Here is a 22,253-nt window from a genome sequence, read left to right on the forward strand (position 1 = left end):
ATGGCCTGCGAAATCCGAAAGGTGCACTTTGGAATATGTGCCCCTTTGCCCACCTTGGCTGCAAAAAAGTGTCACACATGTGGTATCGCCGTACTCAGGAGAAGTTGGGCAATGTGTTTTGGGGGGTCATTTTACATATACCCATGCTGGGTGAGAGAAATATCTTGGCAAAAGACAACTTTTCCCATTTTTTTATACAAAGTTGGCATTTGACCAAGATATTTTTCTCACCCAGCATGGGTATATGTAAAATGACACCCCAAAACACATTCCCCAACTTCTCCTGAGTACGGCGATACCACATGTGTGACACTTTTTTGCAGCCTAGATGCGCAAAGGGGCCCAAATTCCTTTTAGGAGGGCATTTTTAGACATTTGGATCCCAGACTTCTTCTCACACTTTCGGGCCCCTAAAAAGCCAGGGCAGTATAAATACCCCACATGTGACCCCACTTTGGAAAGAAGACACCCCAAGGTATTCAATGAGGGGCATGGCGAGTTCCTAGAATTTTTTTTTTTTTTTGCATAAGTTAGCGGATATTGATTTTTTTTTTGTTTTTTTCTCACAAAGTCTCACTTTCCGCTAACTTAGGACAAAAATTTCAATCTTTCATGGACTCAATATGCCCCTCACGGAATACCTTGGGGTGTCTTCTTTCCGAAATGGGGTCACATGTGGGGTATTTATACTGCCCTGGCTTTTTAGGGGCCCTAAAGCGTGAGAAGAAGTCTGGAATATAAATGTCTAAAAATGTTTACGCATTTGGATTCCGTGAGGGGTATGGTGAGTTCATGTGAGATTTTATTTTTTGACACAAGTTAGTGGAATATGAGACTTTGTAAGAAAAAACAAACAAAAAATTTCCGCTAACTTGTGCCAAAAAAAATGTCTGAATGGAGCCTTACAGGGGGAGTGATCAATGACAGGGGGGTGATCAATGACAGGGGGGTGATCACCCATATAGACTCCCTGATCACCCCCCTGTCATTGATCACCCCCCTGTAAGGCTCCATTCAGACGTCCGTATAATTTTTACGGATTCATGGATCGGATCCGCAAAACACATGCGGACGTCTGAATGGAGCCTTACAGGGGGGTTATCAATGACAGGGGGTGATCAGGGTGATCACCCCCCTGTCACTGATCACCCCCCCTGTAAGGCTCCATTCAGACATCCGCATGATATTTACGGATCCATGGATACATGGATCGGATCCACAAAACACATGCGGACGTCTGAATGGAGCCTTACAGGGGGGTGATCAATGACAGGGGGGTGATCAGGGTGATCAGGGTGATCACCCCCCTGTCACTGATCACCCCCCCTGTAAGGCTCCATTCAGACATCCGCATGATTTTTTACGGATCCATGGATACATGGATCGGATCCACAAAACACATGCGGACGTCTGAATGGAGCCTTACAGGGGGGTTATCAATGACAGGGGGTGATCAGGGTGATCACCCCCCTGTCACTGATCACCCCCCCTGTAAGGCTCCATTCAGACATCCGCATGATTTTTTACGGATCCATGGATACATGGATCGGATCCACAAAACACATGCGGACGTCTGAATGGAGCCTTACAGGGGGGTTATCAATGACAGGGGGTGATCAGGGTGATCACCCCCCTGTCACTGATCACCCCCCCTGTAAGGCTCCATTCAGACATCCGCATGATTTTTTACGGATCCATGGATACATGGATCGGATCCACAAAACACATGCGGACGTCTGAATGGAGCCTTACAGGGGGGTTATCAATGACAGGGGGTGATCAGGGTGATCACCCCCCTGTCACTGATCACCCCCCCTGTAAGGCTCCATTCAGACATCCGCATGTGTTTTGCGGATCCGATCCATGTATCCATGGATCCGTAAAAATCATGCGGACGTCTGAATGGAGCCTTACAGGGGGGTGATCAATGACAGGGGGGTGATCAATGGCAGGGGGTGATCAGGGAGTGTATATGGGTGATCACCCGCCTGTCATTGATCACCCCCCTGTAAGACTCCATTCAGACGTCCGCATGATTTTTACGGATCCATGGATACATGGATCGGATCCACAAAACACATGCGGACGTCTGAATGGAGCCTTACAGGGGGGTTATCAATGACAGGGGGGTGATCAGGGAGTGTATATGGGTGATCACCCGCCTGTCATTGATCACCTCCTGTAAGGCTCCATTCAGACGTCCGCATGTGTTTTGCGGATCCGATCCATGTATCCATGGATCCGTAAAAATCATGCGGACGTCTGAATGGAGCCTTACAGGGGGGTGATCAATGACAGGGGGTGATCAGGGAGTGTATATGGGTGATCACCCGCCTGTCATTGATCACCCCCCTGTAAGGCTCCATTCAGAAGTCCGTATGCTTTTTGCGGATCCGATCCATGTATCCGTGGATCCGTAAAAATCATACGGACGTCTGAACGGAGCCTGACAGGGGGGTGATCAATGACAGGGCGGTGATCAATGACAGGGGGGTGATCAGGGAGTTTATATAGGGTGATCATGGGTGATCAGGGGTTTATAAGGGGTTAATAAGTGACGGGGGGGGGGGGTGTAGTGTAGTGTGGCGTTTGGTGCGACTGTACTGAGCTACCTGAGTCCTCTGGTGGTCGATCCTAACAAAAGGGACCACCAGAGGACCAGGTAGGAGGTATATTAGACGCTGTTATCAAAACAGCGTCTAATATACCTGTTAGGGGTTAAAAAATTCGGATCTCCAGCCTGCCAGCGAGCGATCGCCGCTGGCAGGCTGGAGATCCACTCGCTTACCTTCCGTTCCTGTGAGCGCGCGCGCCTGTGTGTGCGCGTTCACAGGAAATCTCGGCTCTCGCGGGAGGACGCGTATATGCGTCCACCCAGAAGAGCAGGGCCGCCGGCAGGACGCAATCCTGCGTACGGCGGTCCTGAGGTGGTTAAAAAGGTGAATAATTGAGGGATGAAGGAAAATAACTTGAGCCCAGACCTTGAGGTGAAATTCAACGGCAGCTTTACTGGAATAAACTTTCATCCAAACGATTTTCAAGCTTTGTCTTGGTCCCAGCAGGCTTTGGCATAAACTGGCAGGCAAACTTGATAGCTTTACTTTCTTTCTTTCTATGCTGTAATGACAGGCTTGCTCAAATACTCTGCTTTCTTTCTTTATGCTGCACTAAACTCTGCTTAAAGGGGTTCTCCGGGAATTAAGTAAATGAAAATGCTTAAAGGGAACCTGTCACCAGTTTTATGGTGTCCTAACTAAGGGCAACATAAATAAGTGATTGATTCGCTTATCAAAATGCTGGGTCACTTTCTTTAATTGACCCAGTCAATCTGCCAACATCTTGTATTGAAAAGCTCCAGCTCGTAATGATGAGTCCTGAATATTCATGAGCTCCTGACTCTCCCAGCCCACCTGCTGCTGAGTGACAGTTTGTTTCTATATGAATCAGCAGCAGGTGGGCAGGCGAGTGGCTATAGCTCTGAATTAAATATACGCTGGACTCGATGACCTCACGCCAGACTCGAAACAGCTCATTAGCATGCGGCATCTTTGTGTGTATATTATGAGGTAACCATCTGTCACACCAGTAAGTGAATACATCTAAGGCACTTTTTAGTAATTAATGATTGTATATAATTAGTTAGATTATAATCAAATATCCACATGACAGGTTCCCTTTAAATATTAGTTTATTATAAATATATTCCCAAATACATTTCATTAGTTATAATGGCTTGTCTTGTCTGGGGAGCAATTATTAGAGCAGAGAGGAGGATGAGAAAAGTTTTTACGTCAGTGTTGTGAAGTAACGTGTCCTGCTGTGTGATTAGGACTATGTGTGTACTTATAGGACTATAGGACGTCGGCCGTTTTATTTTCCCCCTGATGAATGCTCCCTAGGCAAAACAAGCCATTATAACTAATTAAATTTAAATATTTTAATTTTCTTAATTCCCGAAGAACTCTTCCTCCTGCTGACTTCTCTTATGGTGGCCGAAGAACTATTGCTCTGGCCTGTATGGCTTCCAGACATCTTTCTTCATGGCCAGCAGAGCTTAGGGTACTCTGGCTGGCGTAGGCACGCCTGAGCGTGCCCCTGCTCACACTCCTCCTGTCTAGCTTAGAACTAGAACTAACTGGAAGCTTTTGCCCCAGCCTTCCGGCAGGAAGCAGGACTGGCCCACTTCTGCCCAAAGGGGGGAGAATGGAATGGTAAGTTCCATTCTATCTATCTGCCACTTGCTGGTGAACCAGGCACATTACATGTAATAGACAGTTGCATAGAAAGATTATATCATTGCACGATGTAAAGGACCTGGACAGAAATACATAAGATGGCATTTAGGTTAGACCATTAAAAATAGTAGCAGGGTGTAGGAATGGTAACTCCGGGGTGTTACAAAATGATAGGAAAAATCTATGCCAGCTCAAAACAGGTTTAGTTGTGAATTTCTGGCGCAGGGTGCTTCATAATTTGATCCTGCGCTGACGGACTTTATACTAAGGCCTCTTTCACACTTGCGTTGTTAGGATCCGGCGTGCACTTCCGTTGCCGGAAGTGCCCGCCGGATCCGTAACACCGCAAGTGAACTGAAAGCATTTGAAGACTGATCAGTCTTCAAAATGCGTTCAGTGTTACTATGGCAGCCAGGACTATTAAAGTCCTGGTTGCCATAGTAGTAGTGGGGAGCGGGGGAGCAGTATACTTACCGCCCGTGCGGCTCCCGGGGCGCTCCAGAATGACGTCAGAGCACCCCATGCGCATGCGATCACGTCATCCATGCGCGTGGGGCGCCCTGACGTCACTCTGAAGCGCACCGGGAGCAGCACGGACGGTAAGTATACTGCTCCCCCGCTCCCCACTACACTTTACCATGGCAAACAGGACTTTAGCGTCCTGGCATCCATGGTAACCATTCAGACAAAAGCTAAACGTCGGATCCGTTAATGCGCCGAAACGACGTTTAGCTTAAGGCCAGATCCGGATTAATGCCTTTCAATGGGCATTAATTCCGGATCCGGTCTTGCGGCAAGTGTTCAGGATTTTTGGCCGGAGCAAAAAGCGCAGCATGCTGCGGTATTTTCTCCGGCCCAAAAAACGTTCCGGTCCTGAACTGAAGACATCCTGATGCATCCTGAACGGATTTCTCTCTATTCAGAATGCATTGGGATAATCCCCGATGACGGAACTCTATGCCGGAAAGGAAATACGCAAGTGTGAAAGAGCCCTAATAGTGGCGTTTCTAATTCCAGTCTTAATATATCTGCCCCAAGTCAATAGAAAGTCTGCACCTACTACCAAATTAGAAAATGGGCTAAACAGACGTGATGACATCTACTTGGCTGGTTTTGATTTATTAGGTTTAGTATAGTCATTTTCTCCTTGTTGTTCTTGTTTTTTGAGCTAACAGGTTGTATATATAATCCGCTCTTACTTTCCAAGAAGCTGTCATTAGTCGTACTGCCATGAGGATTGCAATTCCTGGTAGACGTATTGATTGACCTAAATCCCGATCTATTTGTAGCATTCTTTACCTTGACTTGGATGCAGAGTGACGTACACATTTTAGCAGAAGGTGCTCATACGACTTGGACTCTATAGCATCTCATAAAGGCAGTGGTGGCCTGACACTTATGCTGTCTGACAGGGGACTGTCTTGTATCTACCCAAGTCCTAAAGCATGTCGAGTGAGCGCTGTCCATCTTTGTGAGTCTGGAAAGAAGAGCCCTCAAGACAACAAAGCCCCTGCTTGGCATCAGGTCTATGATGTAGGGTGACAATTTGCTGTCATAATATTTCGTATACTCGCAGACAAGAACTGACAAACCTTATTTTCTTCCAGTTTCTGTTTCAGGCTATGGCTCAGTTCATTTATGCTGAGGGTTGTCAAGGAACTGATGCTTCACCCTTAGGGTTAATAGCCTTCTTCATGTGACTATAAAATATCTGTAAAGCCCACAAACATAAGCACATATTTACCCCAGTTTTGGAGTTTGGCCCTTTCCTCCTTTCACACAGGCAACCCAAACCTGTGCAGGGCTCTCCTCTACGTAGCTCAACAGTCAGAATATGTTGGGGGTAGGGGGGTGGGAAGGGAATGACAAACAAGGATAGTAGACGTAATAACCTGAACTAGTACCAGAAGCAGTGACAGACATTACCACTATGAAAACCAACTGCAAAGAAAAGAAAATTGGGGGTCAGTCAGCACATCCCAGTGCGCAGGTGCACGACGCCATGGCTGAAAGTACAAAAGCAAAAACAAACAATGAAACAGCACTCTGCAAACACAAATAATAAAGTAAATACAATCGTGTCATACTCACTATAGAAAATGTAAAATGCTAATGCTGCGTTATAAATGTGAGATTCTTGGCAAATACATTTTGTACCAAATTATTTGTGCCCGTCTGCTGGCGTCCAGGCGATCTCATTAAGGCGGGAACCTAACACTAAATTCCACAATTTACTGGTGTCATACCGGTCTCCATTACATTCAGCGAGAGCAGGTTCTACATGCATGCCGAGCCCACATTATATTATACCTCTCATGGTGCCACAATGGCCTCCCATTATATTCAGGGAATGCAGGCTCCACATGCATGCCGAACCCACACTTGAATGTACCTCTTTGGTGCATCACTGGCCTCCATTTTGTTCAGGTAATGCAGGTTCCACTGGCACAGCTAATGCTGCGTTATAAATGTGAGATTCTTGGCAAATACATTTTGTACAAATTTATTTGTGCCAGTCTGCTGGCGTCAAGGCAATCTCATTAAGGCGGGAACCTAACACTAAATACCACAATTTACTGGTGCCATACCGGCCTCCATTACATTCAGGGAATGCAGGTTTCACATGCATGCCGAGCCCACATTATTTTATACCTCTCATGGTGCCACAATGGCCTCCCATTATATTCAGGGAATGCAGGCTCCACATGCATGCCGAACCCACGCTATAATGTACCTCTTTGGTGCCTCACTGGCCCCCATTTTGATCAGGGAATGCAGCTTCCACTGGCACCAGTAAATTGTGGTACTTAGTGTTAGGTTCCCGCCTTAATGAGATCACCTTGACGCTGGCAGATGGGCACAAATAATTTTTAGCAAAATGTATTTACCAAGAATCTCACATTTATAACACAGCATTAGCATTTTACATTTTCTATAGTGAGTATGACACAATTGTATTTACTTTATTATTTGTGTTTGCAGAGTGCTGTTGCATTGTTTGTTGTTGGCTACTATGAAAACCAAGAAAAAATGTTCGGCCCCCAAGATCAGGGGGCCCTCTGTTGGACATGACCGCTTAGGTGGACATACAACCTGTGCAGTAGGTCTTATCCCAGCAGTAGCGGTCTCCACTCTGTATCTCTAAAATGAGTGGGGCTTAGCAAGTTGGCAGGGGTGGAGTTTGGTGGGCCAATGGGGGCAGTGCCGAGCAGTGATAGAGCATATGCTAAGTAGTATGATGGGCGGAGCTTAGCGGTATGATAGGGATAGACTTTAGCAGTGCAGCAGGGTCTCCCAAACAAACTTTGCTTGGGGCCCCAGATTGTCAAATCTGCCCCTGACTAGAAGGGGGTTCTTTTTTCTTTCTTTTATTTTTATTTTATAAAAAGCCCTTACTGTTTTATGTATACACCTTACTACTTGTAGTGAAGTAAAAAGCTGCTCATCTGAGAACAGAAATTGGATTAAATTAACAGGTGCCTCATAAAAGTGCACCTGGGCATAGTTATCAATGTAACTATGACAGTTTTCTCGATAATTGCTTTGAAAAAAAACTGTCGACAGTCTAGGACAGTGATGGCGAACCTTTTACAGACCGAGTGCCCAAAATGCAACCCAAAACCCACTTATTTATCACAAAGTGCCAACATGGCAAGATAACCTGAATACTACAGTCCCATATAGTATTTCTTCCATGTACTTTATCATTTAGCTATAATAGCCGGCCTGCATTCAGTGCGCTGCCTGCGCTAATGAATGGCAGGAAAAGGCTAAGGCATATTGGTAGGGATCAACCGATTATCGGAGTGGCCGATATTCATGATTTTCAAAGTTATCGGTATCGTCATCTAACCTTGCAGATAATGCATCCAGCGTGCTATCACAGCACAGAGGAGAAGGAGTCACTCTCTTCCTCCCCCCTGTGCCGCGCTGCAGTGAGGAGAGAGACGGGAGGAGGAGGGGCGGCACATTGCGCCACCAATGATAATTAACGTCTACTACAAATACAGGAGGCAGTGCCCAGCCTATATGACAGTAAGCTGCGATCAGCGGCACCTGAGGGGTTAACTGCTGCCGCTGATGGCAGCTCCCTGTCAGAGGCAGCGTGCCGACTATGTCATTCTGCGCCGACACACCCACCTCCTGTATTAAACGTTAATTATCATTGGTGGCGCAGTGCGCCCTCCCCAGTATTAAAGACATTTGTGGCACAGTGCGCCCTCCTCCTCACCCCCCAGTATTAAAATCATTGGTGGTGCAGTGCGCCCTCCGCCTCACACCCCAGTATTAAAATCATTGGGGGTGCAGTGCGCCCCCCCACCCCCCAGTATTAAAATCATTGGTGGCGGTGGCCACAGGGTCCCCTCCTTTTCATTGGTGGCAGCTCCTGATCAGAACACCAGCAGTGTAAGCCTGGGCCTCCGATTGGTTACCATGGCAGCCAGGACGCCAATATTCTGTGCATTTTCATTTTTGAAAAATTAAAATTTCTGTTACAGTGTTCACCACCAGTGATGGTCAGTTCACAGTGTTCGCCAGCGAACACATGCGGACTGCCATCTTTAGTATGGTAGACTCACCCGTCTGCAATGCACAGGTAAGCCCTTACCTGTGCCTGGGAGCCGGTCTGAAATCAAATGCAGTCACCGGGAGCAGGCAGTTCCAAGAACAGCCCCCGGGGGCCTTCATCAGGCTGTTCTCGGTACTGCCTGCTTCCGGTGACTGCATTTAATTTCAGACCGGCTCCCGTCACAGGCACAGGTAAGGGCTTACCTGTGCATCGCCAGACGGGTGAGTCTACCATACTAAAGATGGCAGTCCGCATGTGTTCGCTGGCGAACACTGTGAACTGACCATCACTGGTGGTGAACAGTGTAACAGAAATTTTAATTTTTCAAAAATGAAAATGCACAGAATATTGGTATACATTATCGGCTATCGGCCTGAAAGTTCACAGGTTATCGGTATTGAAAAAAAATCTATATCAGTCGATCCCTATATATTGGTACACCATAGACTTTTTCCAGGGCGTGGGTGCCCACAGAGAGGGCTCTGTATGCCGCCTCTGGCACCGATGCCGTAGGTTCACCACCACTGGTCTAGAAGGAAGAAGAATGCTATTCACCAAGTCAGATCCATGTTGGTCTAGGCCCCTGAATAGAAGATTAGGTGGAGGTCTATCCAGTGGTATATCATATTCATATATCAAATTCAACCAATGTACAGAAAATCTAGTAGATGACCAAGGGTAAACTCATGTTGAACTGGAGATGATGGAGGGGTGTAGGAACCAGGGCAGTAAGCTGACCACATCTCTTGTACCCTTTCCCATTTACAATATGACAGTAGGATGCATTTCACTTTCCACCTCTTGCAACGAGAAGACTAGTGTTGTCCCTGGTCCTGGAAAGCCATTGATGTGGCTCTTATAAAAAGTCTGGAGATTTGATAATCACAATATCATAAAAGCTAATTGTGGGAGAGTCCATGTAAGGCCTTCTTTACCCAATGACTCATGAACCAAAGACACGTGCTGAAGCCTACACTACTTTGGTTTGTTTTCTACACCAAACTCACCTATGGATCCATGGAAGACAGCAGACAGATGCCATCTGTGTTCAGTATGTTTTTCACAGACCATTACTAGGAGGCACCCTGAAAATCTCTTTCTGAGGGTTGTGGGTAGAAAGCTGAATTTGAAGCTAAGACCTCAGCAACGCTAGACAACAGTGCTAACCACTGAGCCAACATGCATCCCAGGTACTGCCTTACTCCAATACTAGTCCTTTAATATTAGATTTTAAAAAAAAAATAACCCCTTAGTGACCACCCACACGCCTTTTTATGGAGGCCACTAAGAGGCCTTAGGGAGAACCTCCTGCTCTAATGACCCAGACCAGTAGAAGTGCCAGTTTTGGTAGTTTAACCTCTTAGAGACTTATATAGTCAGTAGAGGCCCAGCATGTAAGTAGTTACAGAGCAAGCGGACTCCCTCTGTCTCCCATCAGCACCCCATGAATGAGATTGTGGGGTGCCAATGTTGGTGCATGAAGGCTGCAGCCTAATTAAAACCCTAGGCCTGCCACCAACGTATCCTAGCAGGCCGTGCCTATCTGGCACAACCTGCTGGTGAATGTCCGTATAGCACTGACAGTAAAATTAATTGCACTGCATGAATAGTGTAATGTATTTTAGAAGTGATAAAAAGACCGCTTAATATATATATTAAATGGTTAAAAAAAAAGTGAAAAGGAGTTTTATAAAAAAAAATAAACATTCCAAGAAAACCCCCCAAAACAAAACGATTTCCAATAAAAAAAAATTCAAAAAAAAATCTCCACATATTTGGTTTACCAGCATCTGTAATGACCCGCACTACACCGGAATTTTTCCTGTGGGGTAAACGGAGTAAGAAAAATGTAAAATAACTATATGTATTTAGTATCATTGTAATCAGATTGATCCAAAGAGTAAAGTTATCATGTTACTTATGCCGAAAAATAAATGCTGCAAAATGTAATTTTTTTTTTTATTATTGCTCTTTTTTTACACCCACTCTTAGGGCTCATGCACACGAATGTATTTTCTTTCCGTTCCGTGTGCAAGTTACTCCATGTGCATTCCGTATGTCCGTATTTCCGTTCGGCAAAAAAAGAACATGTCCTAATATTGTCCGCATTACGGACAAGTATAGTACAGTTCTATGAAGGGCCAGCTGTTCCGTAAAATACAGAATGCACGCGGATGTCACCCGTATTTTTTCGGATCCATTTTTTGCGGACCACAAAATACATACAGTCGTTTGCATGAGCCCTTAGAAAGAGTTAATAAAAGTTATGTGTACCCAAATGGCGCCATTAAAATCTACATGTCCCGCAAAGAAAAAGATCTCATAGGACTACATTGATAAAAAAAAAAAAAAAAGATGAAAAAATAATAATAATTGGCGGGTCACTGAGGGGTTAAAAAAAGGCCCAAACCCCATAATAATGCTGAAGCTCTGCAGGACATCACAAGGTAGATGTGCGCAGGTTTCAAACATCATTATGCATGCCCTTACACTTCCATCTGCCCTTCAAGGATATTTGATGTTCTTGCCAATTTAATATGTGTCTCAGCAGAGATGCCATTTTAAAGAGGAAAAAAAATAAAAGGTGTAAAGAATGCCAACCTGGCAGACTGCAGTGCGGGCAGTCAGATTTATATTCCTCTGCAACAGATGGGAGGACAAGGTGTTATGAAGAGATCCAAATTTCATGTAAAAATGAATCAAAGTCTTCAGGACGCTTAGACTTCTCCAAGCTGGACTGTCCGCAAAGAAAGCACAACGGAGAAAAAAGACAAGTGATACAATGACATAGCCGTCTAGAATTATACAGTCCTGGTTGGACAGAGCTTAAAGGCGTTATCCAGGATTAGATTTTTTTTTTAAACAGCGCCACACTTGTCCACAGGTTGTGTGCGGTATTGCAGCTCAGCCCTGTTTACTTCAATGGAGCCCAGCTACAATACCAGACACAACCTGTGGACAGGTGTGATGCTCTTTTTTGGAAGAAAACAGCCATGTTTTCTATTCCTGTACAAAAAATACTAATTTCAGTAAGGCCTCATGCACACGACCGTTGTGTGCATCCTTGGCCGTTGTGCCGTTTTCCGTTTTTTTTCACGGACCCATTGACTTTCAATGGGTCCGTGGAAAAATCGGAAAATGCACCGTTTGGCAGCCGCATCCGTGAGCCGTGTTTCCTGGCCGTGAAAAAAATATGACCTGTCCTATTTTTTTCACGGCCAACGGTTCACGGGCCCATTCAAGTCAATGGGTCCGTGAAAGAACACGGATGCACACAAGATTGGCATCCGTGTCCGTGATCCGTGGCCGTAGGTTTTAGTTTCATACAGACGGATCCGAAGATCCGTCTGCATAAAAGCTTTTTCAGAGCTGAGTTTTCACTTCGTGAAAACTCAGATCCGACAGTATATTCTAACACAGAGGCGTTCCCATGGTGATGGGACGCTTCTAGTTAGAATACACTACAAACTGTGTACAAGACTGCCCCCTGCTGCCTGGCAGCACCCGATCTCTTACAGGGGGATATGATAGTACAATTAACCCCATCAGGTGCGGCACCTGAAGGGGTTAATTGTACTATCATATCCCCCTGTAAGAGATCAGGGCTGCCAGGCAGCAGGGGGCAGACCCCCCCCTCCCCAGTTTGAATATCATTGTGCGGCCCCCCCCTCCCCTGTTGTTAACTCGTTGGTGGCCAGTGTGCGCACCCCCCTCCCTCCCTCCCTCTATTGTTTTAATACATTGGGGCCAGTGTGCGCACCCCCCCAACCCCCCCCCCCTCCCTCCCTCTATTGTAATAATAGCATTGGGGCCAGTGTGCGCACACCCCCCCCCCCCCCCCCCCATTCATCGGTGGCAGCGGAGTAGAAGATTTTCATACTTACCTGGCTGCTGGCTGCTGCGATGTCTGCGTCCGGCCGGGAGCTCCTCCTACTGGTAAGTGACAGCAATGCGCCGCACAGACCTGTCACTTACCAGTAGGAGGAGCTCCCGGCCGGACACAGAGATCGCAGCAGCCAGCAGCCAGGTAAGTATGAATCTTCTACTCCGCTGGCACCGATGATCGGGGGGGGGGGCACACTGGCCCCAATGCTATTATTACAATAGAGGGAGGGAGGGGGGGGGGGGGTTGGGGGGGTGCGCACACTGGCCCCAATGTATTAAAACAATAGAGGGAGGGAGGGGGGGGGGGTTGGGGGGGCGCGCGCACACTGGCCCCAATGTATTAAAACAATAGAGGGAGGGAGGGAGGGGGTGCGCACACTGGCCACCAACGAGTTAACAACAGGGGAGGGGGGGGCCGCACAATGATATTCAAACTGGGGAGGGGGGGGGGGGTCTGCCCCCTGCTGCCTGGCAGCACCTGCCAGGCAGCAGGGGACAGTCATGTACACAGTTTTTTTGTATATTCTAACCTGAAGCGTCTCCATCACCATGGGAACGCCTCTGTGTTAGAATATACTGTCGGAAATGAGTTTCACGATGTAGCTCATATCCGACAGTATATTCTAACATAGAGGCGTTCCCATGGTGATGGGGACGCTACAAGTTAAAATATACCATCGGATTGGAGAAAACTCCAATCCGATGGTATAACAGAACTCCAGACTTTACATTGAAAGTCAATGGGGACGGATCCGTTTGAAATGGCACCATATTGTGTCAACATCAAACGGATCCGTCCCCATTGACTTGCATTGTAATTCAGGACGGATCCGTTTGGCTCCGCACGGCCAGGCGGACACCAAAATGACTTTTTTTTCATGTCCGTGGATCCTCCAAAAATCAAGGAAGACCCACGGACGGAAAAACGGTCACGGATCACGGACCCCGTTTTTGCGGGCCGTGAAAAAAAACTGTCGTGTGCATGAGGCCTAAGACTGGTAAATAAATATCAGATGGAGGGAGCGTCTGATCTAGTGGTTATAATGATTACAAAGAAATGAGATGCCGTTTTTTCCAGTGCTGTCCTTGTGGTATGGGATTATTAGTGATCTGTAAATCGGAATAACCAGTATAATAGTATTAGCAGCGCAGAGTCACAGAAGTCCCCAATACAAAGTCTCTAACAGTGCCATTTGTGGTATCGGGGTCTCATGTGGAAGGACCCAAGTGCATCCAGGAGCTAGAAGGGGTGCAGAGGGACCCTTCTGTTTTCCTTTCCTCTACTCACCTTTTCCATCCTTCCATCCTTTCTTTCTTTCCTATAGGCCTCATGCACACGACCGTATGTATTTTGTGGTCTGCAAAAAACAAATCCACAAAAAATACGGATGACGTCCGTGTGCATTCCATATTTTGCGGAATGGAACAGCTGGCCCCTGATAGAGCTGTGCTATCCTTCTCCGTAATGCGGACAATAATAGGACATGTTCTATTTTTTTTTGCGGAACGGAAATGCGGACATACAGAAACGGAATGCACAGTGAGTAACTTCCGTTTTTTTGCGGACCCATTGAAATGAATGGTTCCGCATACGGTCCGTTAAAAAAATCTAAACGGACACGGAAAGAAAATACGTTTGTGTGCATGAGGCTTTAGTTTGTTTCAGAATTTTGTTGTAATTAAAAGGGTGAAAACCTTGCCAAATCGGCAAAAAGCCCGTACCTGCAATTATCTATCTTTTCATATCTATCTGTTTATCTGTTTATCTCATACCTGTATCTATCTATCTATCTATCTATCTATCTATCTATCTATCTATCTATCTATCCATCATATCTTTCTATCTATCTGTCTGCCTAATATCTATCTATCTATCTATCTTTTCATATCTATCTATCTATCTATCTGTTTATCTCATACCTGTATCTATCTATCTTTTCATATCTATCTATCTGTTTATCTCATACCTGTATCTATCTATCTATCTACCTCATATCTATATATCCATCATATCTTTCTATCTATATGTCTGCCTCATATCTATCTATCTATCTATCTATCTCATATCTATCTATCTTATCTATCTCATATCTATCTATTCATCCTAACTTTCTATCTATCTATCTATCTATCTATCTATCTACCTCATATCTATATTTCTTTCTATTTTCTATCTATCTATCTATCTATCTATCTATCTAACTCATATCTCTCTATCTATCTATCTATCTATCTGTCTATCTATCTCATATCTATATATCTATCTATCTATCTATCTATCTACCTCATATCTATATATCCATCATATCTTTCTATCTATATGTCTGCCTCATATCTATCTATCTATCTATCTATCTATCTATCTATCTATCTATCTATCTAATCTATCTCATATCTATCTATTCATCCTAACTTTCTATCTATCTGTCTGCCTCATATCTATCTATCTAGCTTTCTATCTATCTATCTATCTATCTATCTATCTATCTATCTATCTCATATCTATCTATCTATATATCTATCTATCTATCTATCTATCTATCTAATATCTATCTAACTCATATCTCTCTATCTGTCTATCTATCTATCTATCTCATATCTATATCTATATCTATATCTATATCTATATCTATATCTATATCTATCTATCTATCTATCTAATATCTATCTATCTCATATCTATCTATCTATCTATCTATCTATCTATCTATCTATCTATCTACCTCATATCTATATTTCTTTCTATTATCTATCTATCTATCTATCTATCTATCTAATATCTATCTAACTCATATCTCTCTATCTGTCTATCTATCTATCTATCTCATATCTATATCTATATCTATATCTATATCTATCTATCTATCTATCTATCTATCTAATATCTATCTATCTCATATCTATCTATCTATCTATCTATCTATCTATCTATGTTTCAAATATTATAGAAATGCTGTCTGGTTGTCCTTGTACCAGTGTGGTAGTCAGGGTTGCCAACCAGAAATTTTCTTTTGTCCGGACAACTTATCCAAAAATCACGGACAGACATATTTTACAGACAAATTGGAAAGCCACAATGAATGATAAAGATAAGTAATCCATGTCTATCGCTCAATATACTGATAAGACCTCATTACCGGCATGTACTGCGAGCTGTAAAACGATGATAATTACCACCAAAATAATAGTCTAGTCATGTACCATCTGCCTCAAAACAGACACGGACACATGTTTTTTTCACGGACACAAGGAAAAAGTCACCTATTTTTGCCGACAGTCCAGAAATGTTTGGATAGTTGGCAAACCTGGTGGTAATGTGGGTAATCCCTGTGCCCTGGATACATACAATAGATGTGTTTGGAGAGGATTTATCAGTAGATTATTCCTATTATACCTGTATTACACATTCTAGGTATATTCAGTCACGTTATATTACTGGGAGCCCTGGGCAGAGTATTTTATTCCTATTATACCTGTATTACACATTCTAGGTATATTTAGTCACGTTATATTACTGGGAGCCCTGGGCAGAGTATTTTATTCCTATTATACCTGTATTACACATTCTAGGTATATTTAGTCACGTTATATTACTGGGAGCCCTAGGCAGAGTATTTTATTCCTATTATACCTGTATTACACATTCTAGGTATATTTAGTCACGTTATATTACTGGGAGCCCTAGGCAGAGTATTTTATTTCTATTATACCTGTATTACACATTCTAGGTATATTTAGTCACGTTATGTTACTGGGAGCCCTAGGCAGAGTATTTTATTTCTATTATACCTGTATTACACATTCTAGGTATATTTAGTCACATTATGTTACTGGGAGCCCTAGGCAGAGTATTTTATTTCTATTATACCTGTATTACACATTCTAGGTATATTTAGTCACATTATGTTACTGGGAGCCCTAGGCAGAGTATTTTATTTCTATTATACCTGTATTACACATTCTAGGTATATTTAGTCACATTATGTTACTGGGAGCCCTAGGCAGAGTATTTTATTTCTATTATACCTGTATTACACATTCTAGGTATATTTAGTCACATTATGTTACTGGGAGCCCTAGGCAGAGTATTTTATTTCTATTATACCTGTATTACACATTCTAGGTATATTTAGTCACATTATGTTACTGGGAGCCCTAGGCAGAGTATTTTATTTCTATTATACCTGTATTACACATTCTAGGTATATTTAGTCACGTTATGTTACTGGGAGCCCTAGGCAGAATATTTTATTCCTATTATACCTGTATTACACATTCTAGGTATATTTAGTCACGTTATATTACTGGGAGCCCTAGGCAGAGTATTTTATTCCTATTATACCTGTATTACACATTCTAGGTATATTTAGTCAGGTAACTGGGAGTTTGCTGTCAGTCGGACCTCACGCTCCTGTAATTCGCCCACTGGCTCCTGGTATTGCCCATACGGCACAGGTAGGTTTATCGTTAGGTCCCGAGCTACTTGAGAAACCTTGGCGCTGTGCTCGGGCTCAGACATGTCCTCCACAGAAGGATATGTTGGCTAATCTCTCAATTTTAACATCAGTGTGAGGGTTTAGTAGGACCGCAGAGTGCACCTGTCTTTGTAAAAGTTATTGTTATTTAGCATACAGGGCGCCAAAACAGAACGGGGGGCACAGTGCCACAATAGAGCGGTAGATCAGAAAGAAATATCAATATCACATCTAATAAACATGCCATACAGTGCCAAGTATTGATATTGTACTGTCAGAACAGGTGAAAGGTCCTCCTTAAATGTATAAATTACAAGTTCTGCTGAATCTTTTCCAATAAAACTATGTATCGATCTGCTCTGGGAGCTGGTGCTGGAACAGAGGGCATTTTTTTTTTCTTTAACTCACTGCTGCCTGCCATTCATTTTTTAATTAAAGGGGTTGTCCGAGTTCAGAGCTGAACCCGGACATACCCTTATTTTCACCCAGGCAGCCCCCCTGAGCCTAGCATCGGAGCATCTCGTGTTCCGATGCGCTCCCTTGCCCTGCGCTAGATCGCGCAGGGCAGGGGCTCTTTTGTTTTCAATAACACACTGCCGGGCGGAAACTTCCGCCCGGGAGGGTGCTCAGTGATGTCATCGGCTCTGATGGGCGAGCTTTGGCGCTGCCCTAGCCCTTTTACTGGCTAGGGCAGCGCTAAATCCCACCCATCAGTGCCGGTGACGTCACCGGGCTTCCTGGCAGCCCCATGGAAAACCCCTGTACATCAACGGATCTCCCAAAAATGCCTTTGCCCTGCGCGATTTAGCGCTGGGCAAAGGAGAGCATTGGAGCATGAACTGCTCTGATGCTCAAGTCAGGGGGGCTGCAGGGGTTGAAATGGAGGTATGTCCGGGTTCAGCTCTGAACCTGGACAACCCCTTTAAGCCAAACAAACCGTTTAATGCTGTTCAGCCTAGATATCATTGTATGTGTTATGGCTGGCGGCATAGCCGTAGAGGGTGCAGTGGTAACACTCACATTAGGGACCTTGTACCTGTAGCCCCTGCTTCCCCATTGTTATAAATTACACCTGGTAGATGGGGGCCCTGGTACATATTTTGCATTGGGGCCCAGGGGCTTCAAGTCAGGCATCTTGGGCTGCCCAAATTTTGTAGCTGGGAAGCCAGTACGTGAAGAAACGACTTTAGTTCCTGTCAGCTAACTTTCTGTGTGTTTTTATGAAAATAAAACCCAATGAAAAGCTGATAGAAAGTTCATTTGACTTTTGTATTAGTTAAACTGGGATCTATCCCTGTTATAATACAAAACTGGTGTAAGGTAGAACTGGCTTAGAAACCAATCATATTCCACCTTTTATTTTTTTACATCTCCTTTGGAAAATGAAAGGTGGAATCTGATGCTATGGGCAACTAAGCCAGGTCTACTTTACACCAGTTTGATAAACCTCCCCCAATATACTGATTATAATGCTCTTTGTTATTGGATTTAATGTTGATGTAAGTATATTAATACATGTTCTACTTTCTAGTGTGGCGTCCGTGGTTGCCAATACATTGGCTGCATCTGTTGAGTTTAAGAAAGGAAGATCTTCAATGTGGCCAGAATGGAGTGAAGCAGATATCAACGCTGAGAAATGGGACACGGGAAAAGCTGGAAAGGAAAAAGACAAAACTGGAAAGAGTCCAGCATTAGTAAGTTTTTTTTTTTACATACGGTAAATAAATGTAATTTGGGTATCGACTGGGATCCCTAATGGCAGTTTTGTCTTGGCACTATGTTGCTAATTTTTAACTTGTTCCCTTTTCCGTGCGATATTTTAATGTTTGCCCTATACTATAGGTTATTCCCATCTCCACCTTTCATGGCCAGAGGTGGGGTGGCTGGACTTGCATAAACATTCAAGCGGCAGTCTTCTGTTTCCGTAACTCCCATAGCAGTAAGGCCTCTTTCACATGACCGTTTTTTTTTCTGTTCACGGGCCGTTTTTTGCGTTCCGTATACGGAACCATTCATTTCAATTGTTCCGCAAAAAAACTGAATGTACTCCGTATGCATTCCGTTTCAGTATTACCGTTCCCTTGAAAGATAGAACATGTCCTATTATTGTCTGCAAATCACGTTCCGTGGCTCCATTCAAGTCAATGGGTCCGCAAAAAAAAACAGAACACATACGGAAATGCATCTACTAGATAAACTCAAAGCTGTACAGGGAAAACAGCTCAATATGTTTAATAAAGACCAATTGAAAAAATTATTTTTAACTCAAAATGGGTACAATGCAATAATAATAAAAAAAAAAAGTAATCAAAATTAATAAAAGACTCCCTGCGCTGTAGCCTATGTGAAGTGCTAGGGCTCCTCTTTTGATGACTCCAGTGATATGTATTTTATTTTGTTATTGAGGTTTTTCTCATTTTATGTAAAGATGCATTGCTTTTTCTAGGGTATAGTAATCAACATTTTAAAACATTATGCCACTGTTCCCATTGGCTGGGACTATCATGAGGCACTGAAGCAACTGCACCCTAGTTAGAGCGGTTGTCCCATGAGTAATGTAAAAAATGAAAATCAGAGATCATTACAGTCTTTTTCTAACAAAGTTAGAACCAGCCCTGTACCTCACATGGTTCCAGAGATCTGCTCATTCATTGTCCCTGTTGGTCTGCTAGATTTATGTCAAGATGAGAGCTCAGGGGACGTACACTTTCTCAGGGGGCATGTTTTTTCTACTGCGGATGGTGGCAGTTGAAGGATGGAGCCAAGGCTACTTTCACACTAGCGTTTGGGTGTCCGCTTGTGAGCTCCGTTTGAAGGGGCTCACAAGTGGCCCTGAACGCATCCGTCCAGCACTAATGCATTCTGAGTGGACGCGGATCCGCTCAGAATGCATCAGTCTGGCAGCGTTCAGCCTCCGCTCCGCTCAGCAGGCGAACACCTGAACGCTGCTTGCAGCGTTCAGCTGTCCGCCTGGCCGTGCGGAGGCGTGCGGATCCGTCCAGACTTACAATGTAAGTCAATGGGGACGGATCCGTTTGAAGATGACACAATATGGCTCAATCTTCAAACGGATCCGTCCCCCATTGACTTTCAATGTAAAGTCTGGACGGATCCGTTCAGGCTACTTTCACACTTACAATTTTTTTTACAATATAATGCAGACGGATCCGTTCTGAACGGAGCCACCGTCTGCATTATATGAGCGGATCCGTCTCAGACGGATCCGCTCTGAACGCAAGTGTGAAAGTAGCCTAAGCATGCATGTCAACCTCTTCTCTGGGCAGAGAATTTAGAAAAGGGCAAACAGCAGGTGGCACTACAAAGATTTTAGTGATAACTCAGAAGCTATACAAAATTTTTAATTACACGCAGTTACAAAATAATTCAGATCCAGGTGCTGGTTTGAAAAATGTAGAATATTTTTTGTGGGACAACCCTTTAAATCGAAATGAGATCTAAGGCTTTTTACACTGGCACATCGACGATATGCTAATGAATCGGCGGATGTTTACTTTCATATGCTGCAGTCATCATTACGGATTTTCATACATCCATTCATTTCCTCTGCAGTTTACATGAGGGGATGTGCTGCCGACAAACAATGAGCTTTATGTCATCATTAAAAGATGAGATCATTGGCAAACACGTGAATTATCCATTTGTTGTTTGGTCGATGGATATGTCTACACAATCCTTTGATCGAGAATGAACATTCATACAAACAATATTTCATACAATTATCTCCCCATGTCAAAAGCCCACACAACAACTGATCGATAGTAATCTGTTGACTGGGACCCCTCTGACCCTGGTAAACAGCTGATAACAGGAGAACTAGACATTTCTCACTGATAAAATATATTACAAAGTTTCTTGTGGTCGCTTGTACTATTTATTTATACAAAGTTGTGTGAAAAGTTACACCATTTAAGCACGCTGTTACATGCACATACAAGGGTCAGTTACAAAGGAAGCCAATTAATCTCTGTATGTTTTTGGAATATATCTTCGATTCCTGCCTGTGATACATTCTCTGATTTTCTACACAATTTCGAAGCTCCCGGTAGGGAGTAGAGTCTATGGACTTACATTTGTTGATTTTCCATAATTCAATTTTTCATTTTGTTTTCAGCATTTTTTTGATGACCCTGAAGGAAAAATTGAATTACCAGCTAATCTAAAAATCCGTTCTTGGAAACGTCCCCTTGAGTTTATAACAAGCACGGTAAGAATGATTGTACCTAGATGGAAACACTGAGCTTTAATAAATTCTCTTTTGAAGAGCTGCGAGATTATAATGAATTGTATTATAGTGTTTCTTGTCTGCATTGAGATCTAGGCTTTTACTGCTCCTAATGCACGCATTAAACTCTTGAACATAATTGTTAACCCTACCTTGCAACAGAAAGCACAAATTCTAATCAGAAGGTCAAGTGGAGACGTTGCTGTGGATGGTCTTTGCGCCACATCGGTAGCTCATTCATACATTTAAATGACTTTCAGTATACTTTCATATTTCAAAGTAAATCTCCCATCAGTTTTAGCACCCCTAAATCACTATAACGGCTCTAGAGGGGCTAGAGAGATATTACAGAAGTAGCAGCATGCCTTAGAAAAGAAGTTTTAACAGCGATGATGCCTTGTAAAGACCACTCTTCAAGTGTAGACATGTGCCATAGAGTGGCCAGGGGGGATGTCAAGGGCAGGTGTGAAGATCAGACCACGTGCCAATTGGATGACAGCACTGCCTCCATGACTTTTCAGCAGTGATTGGCATGCAGAACACCCTATTTTATAAGTTGATATATTATACCGTACATAATGCAGCAACAGACATTTTATGCCAAGGCATCTTTATAAACCTATTCCCGCTTGTATAACACCATGGTGTCGGTTTAGGGACCTAAAAACTCATCATGAAGGATCCAGTTTAAAGGGAACCTGCCATGTGGAACATGATATCTGAGCTGTATGTTGTACAGCAGGAGTAGCTGAGTAGATTGATATATACAGTAGGTTTATGGGAAACACTCAGGATAACCAGTATTGTATTCATTTACATTCCTGCTCGTTCTGGGCTTTGAACTC

The 22,253-nt window shown here is 43.7% G+C and overlaps 1 protein-coding gene across 4 annotated transcripts in view; it reads left to right on the forward strand.

Moving 5' to 3' along the window:
* The window catches only part of ADGB (androglobin), a 281,668-nt gene that overhangs the window by 12,984 nt on the left and 246,431 nt on the right, over positions 1–22,253 (forward strand). For all 4 annotated transcript variants that reach the window (XM_044290689.1, XM_044290690.1, XM_044290691.1 and 1 more), the window contains exons 2-3: positions 18,697–18,859; positions 21,298–21,390. In XM_044290689.1, coding sequence (XP_044146624.1) covers positions 18,697–18,859; positions 21,298–21,390 — 256 coding nt within the window. The remainder of the gene's footprint in view (positions 1–18,696; positions 18,860–21,297; positions 21,391–22,253) is intronic.

The sequence above is a fragment of the Bufo gargarizans genome, chromosome 4 (assembly GCF_014858855.1).
Source record: "Bufo gargarizans isolate SCDJY-AF-19 chromosome 4, ASM1485885v1, whole genome shotgun sequence".
In the NCBI taxonomy this organism is placed as follows: Eukaryota; Metazoa; Chordata; class Amphibia; order Anura; family Bufonidae; genus Bufo; species Bufo gargarizans.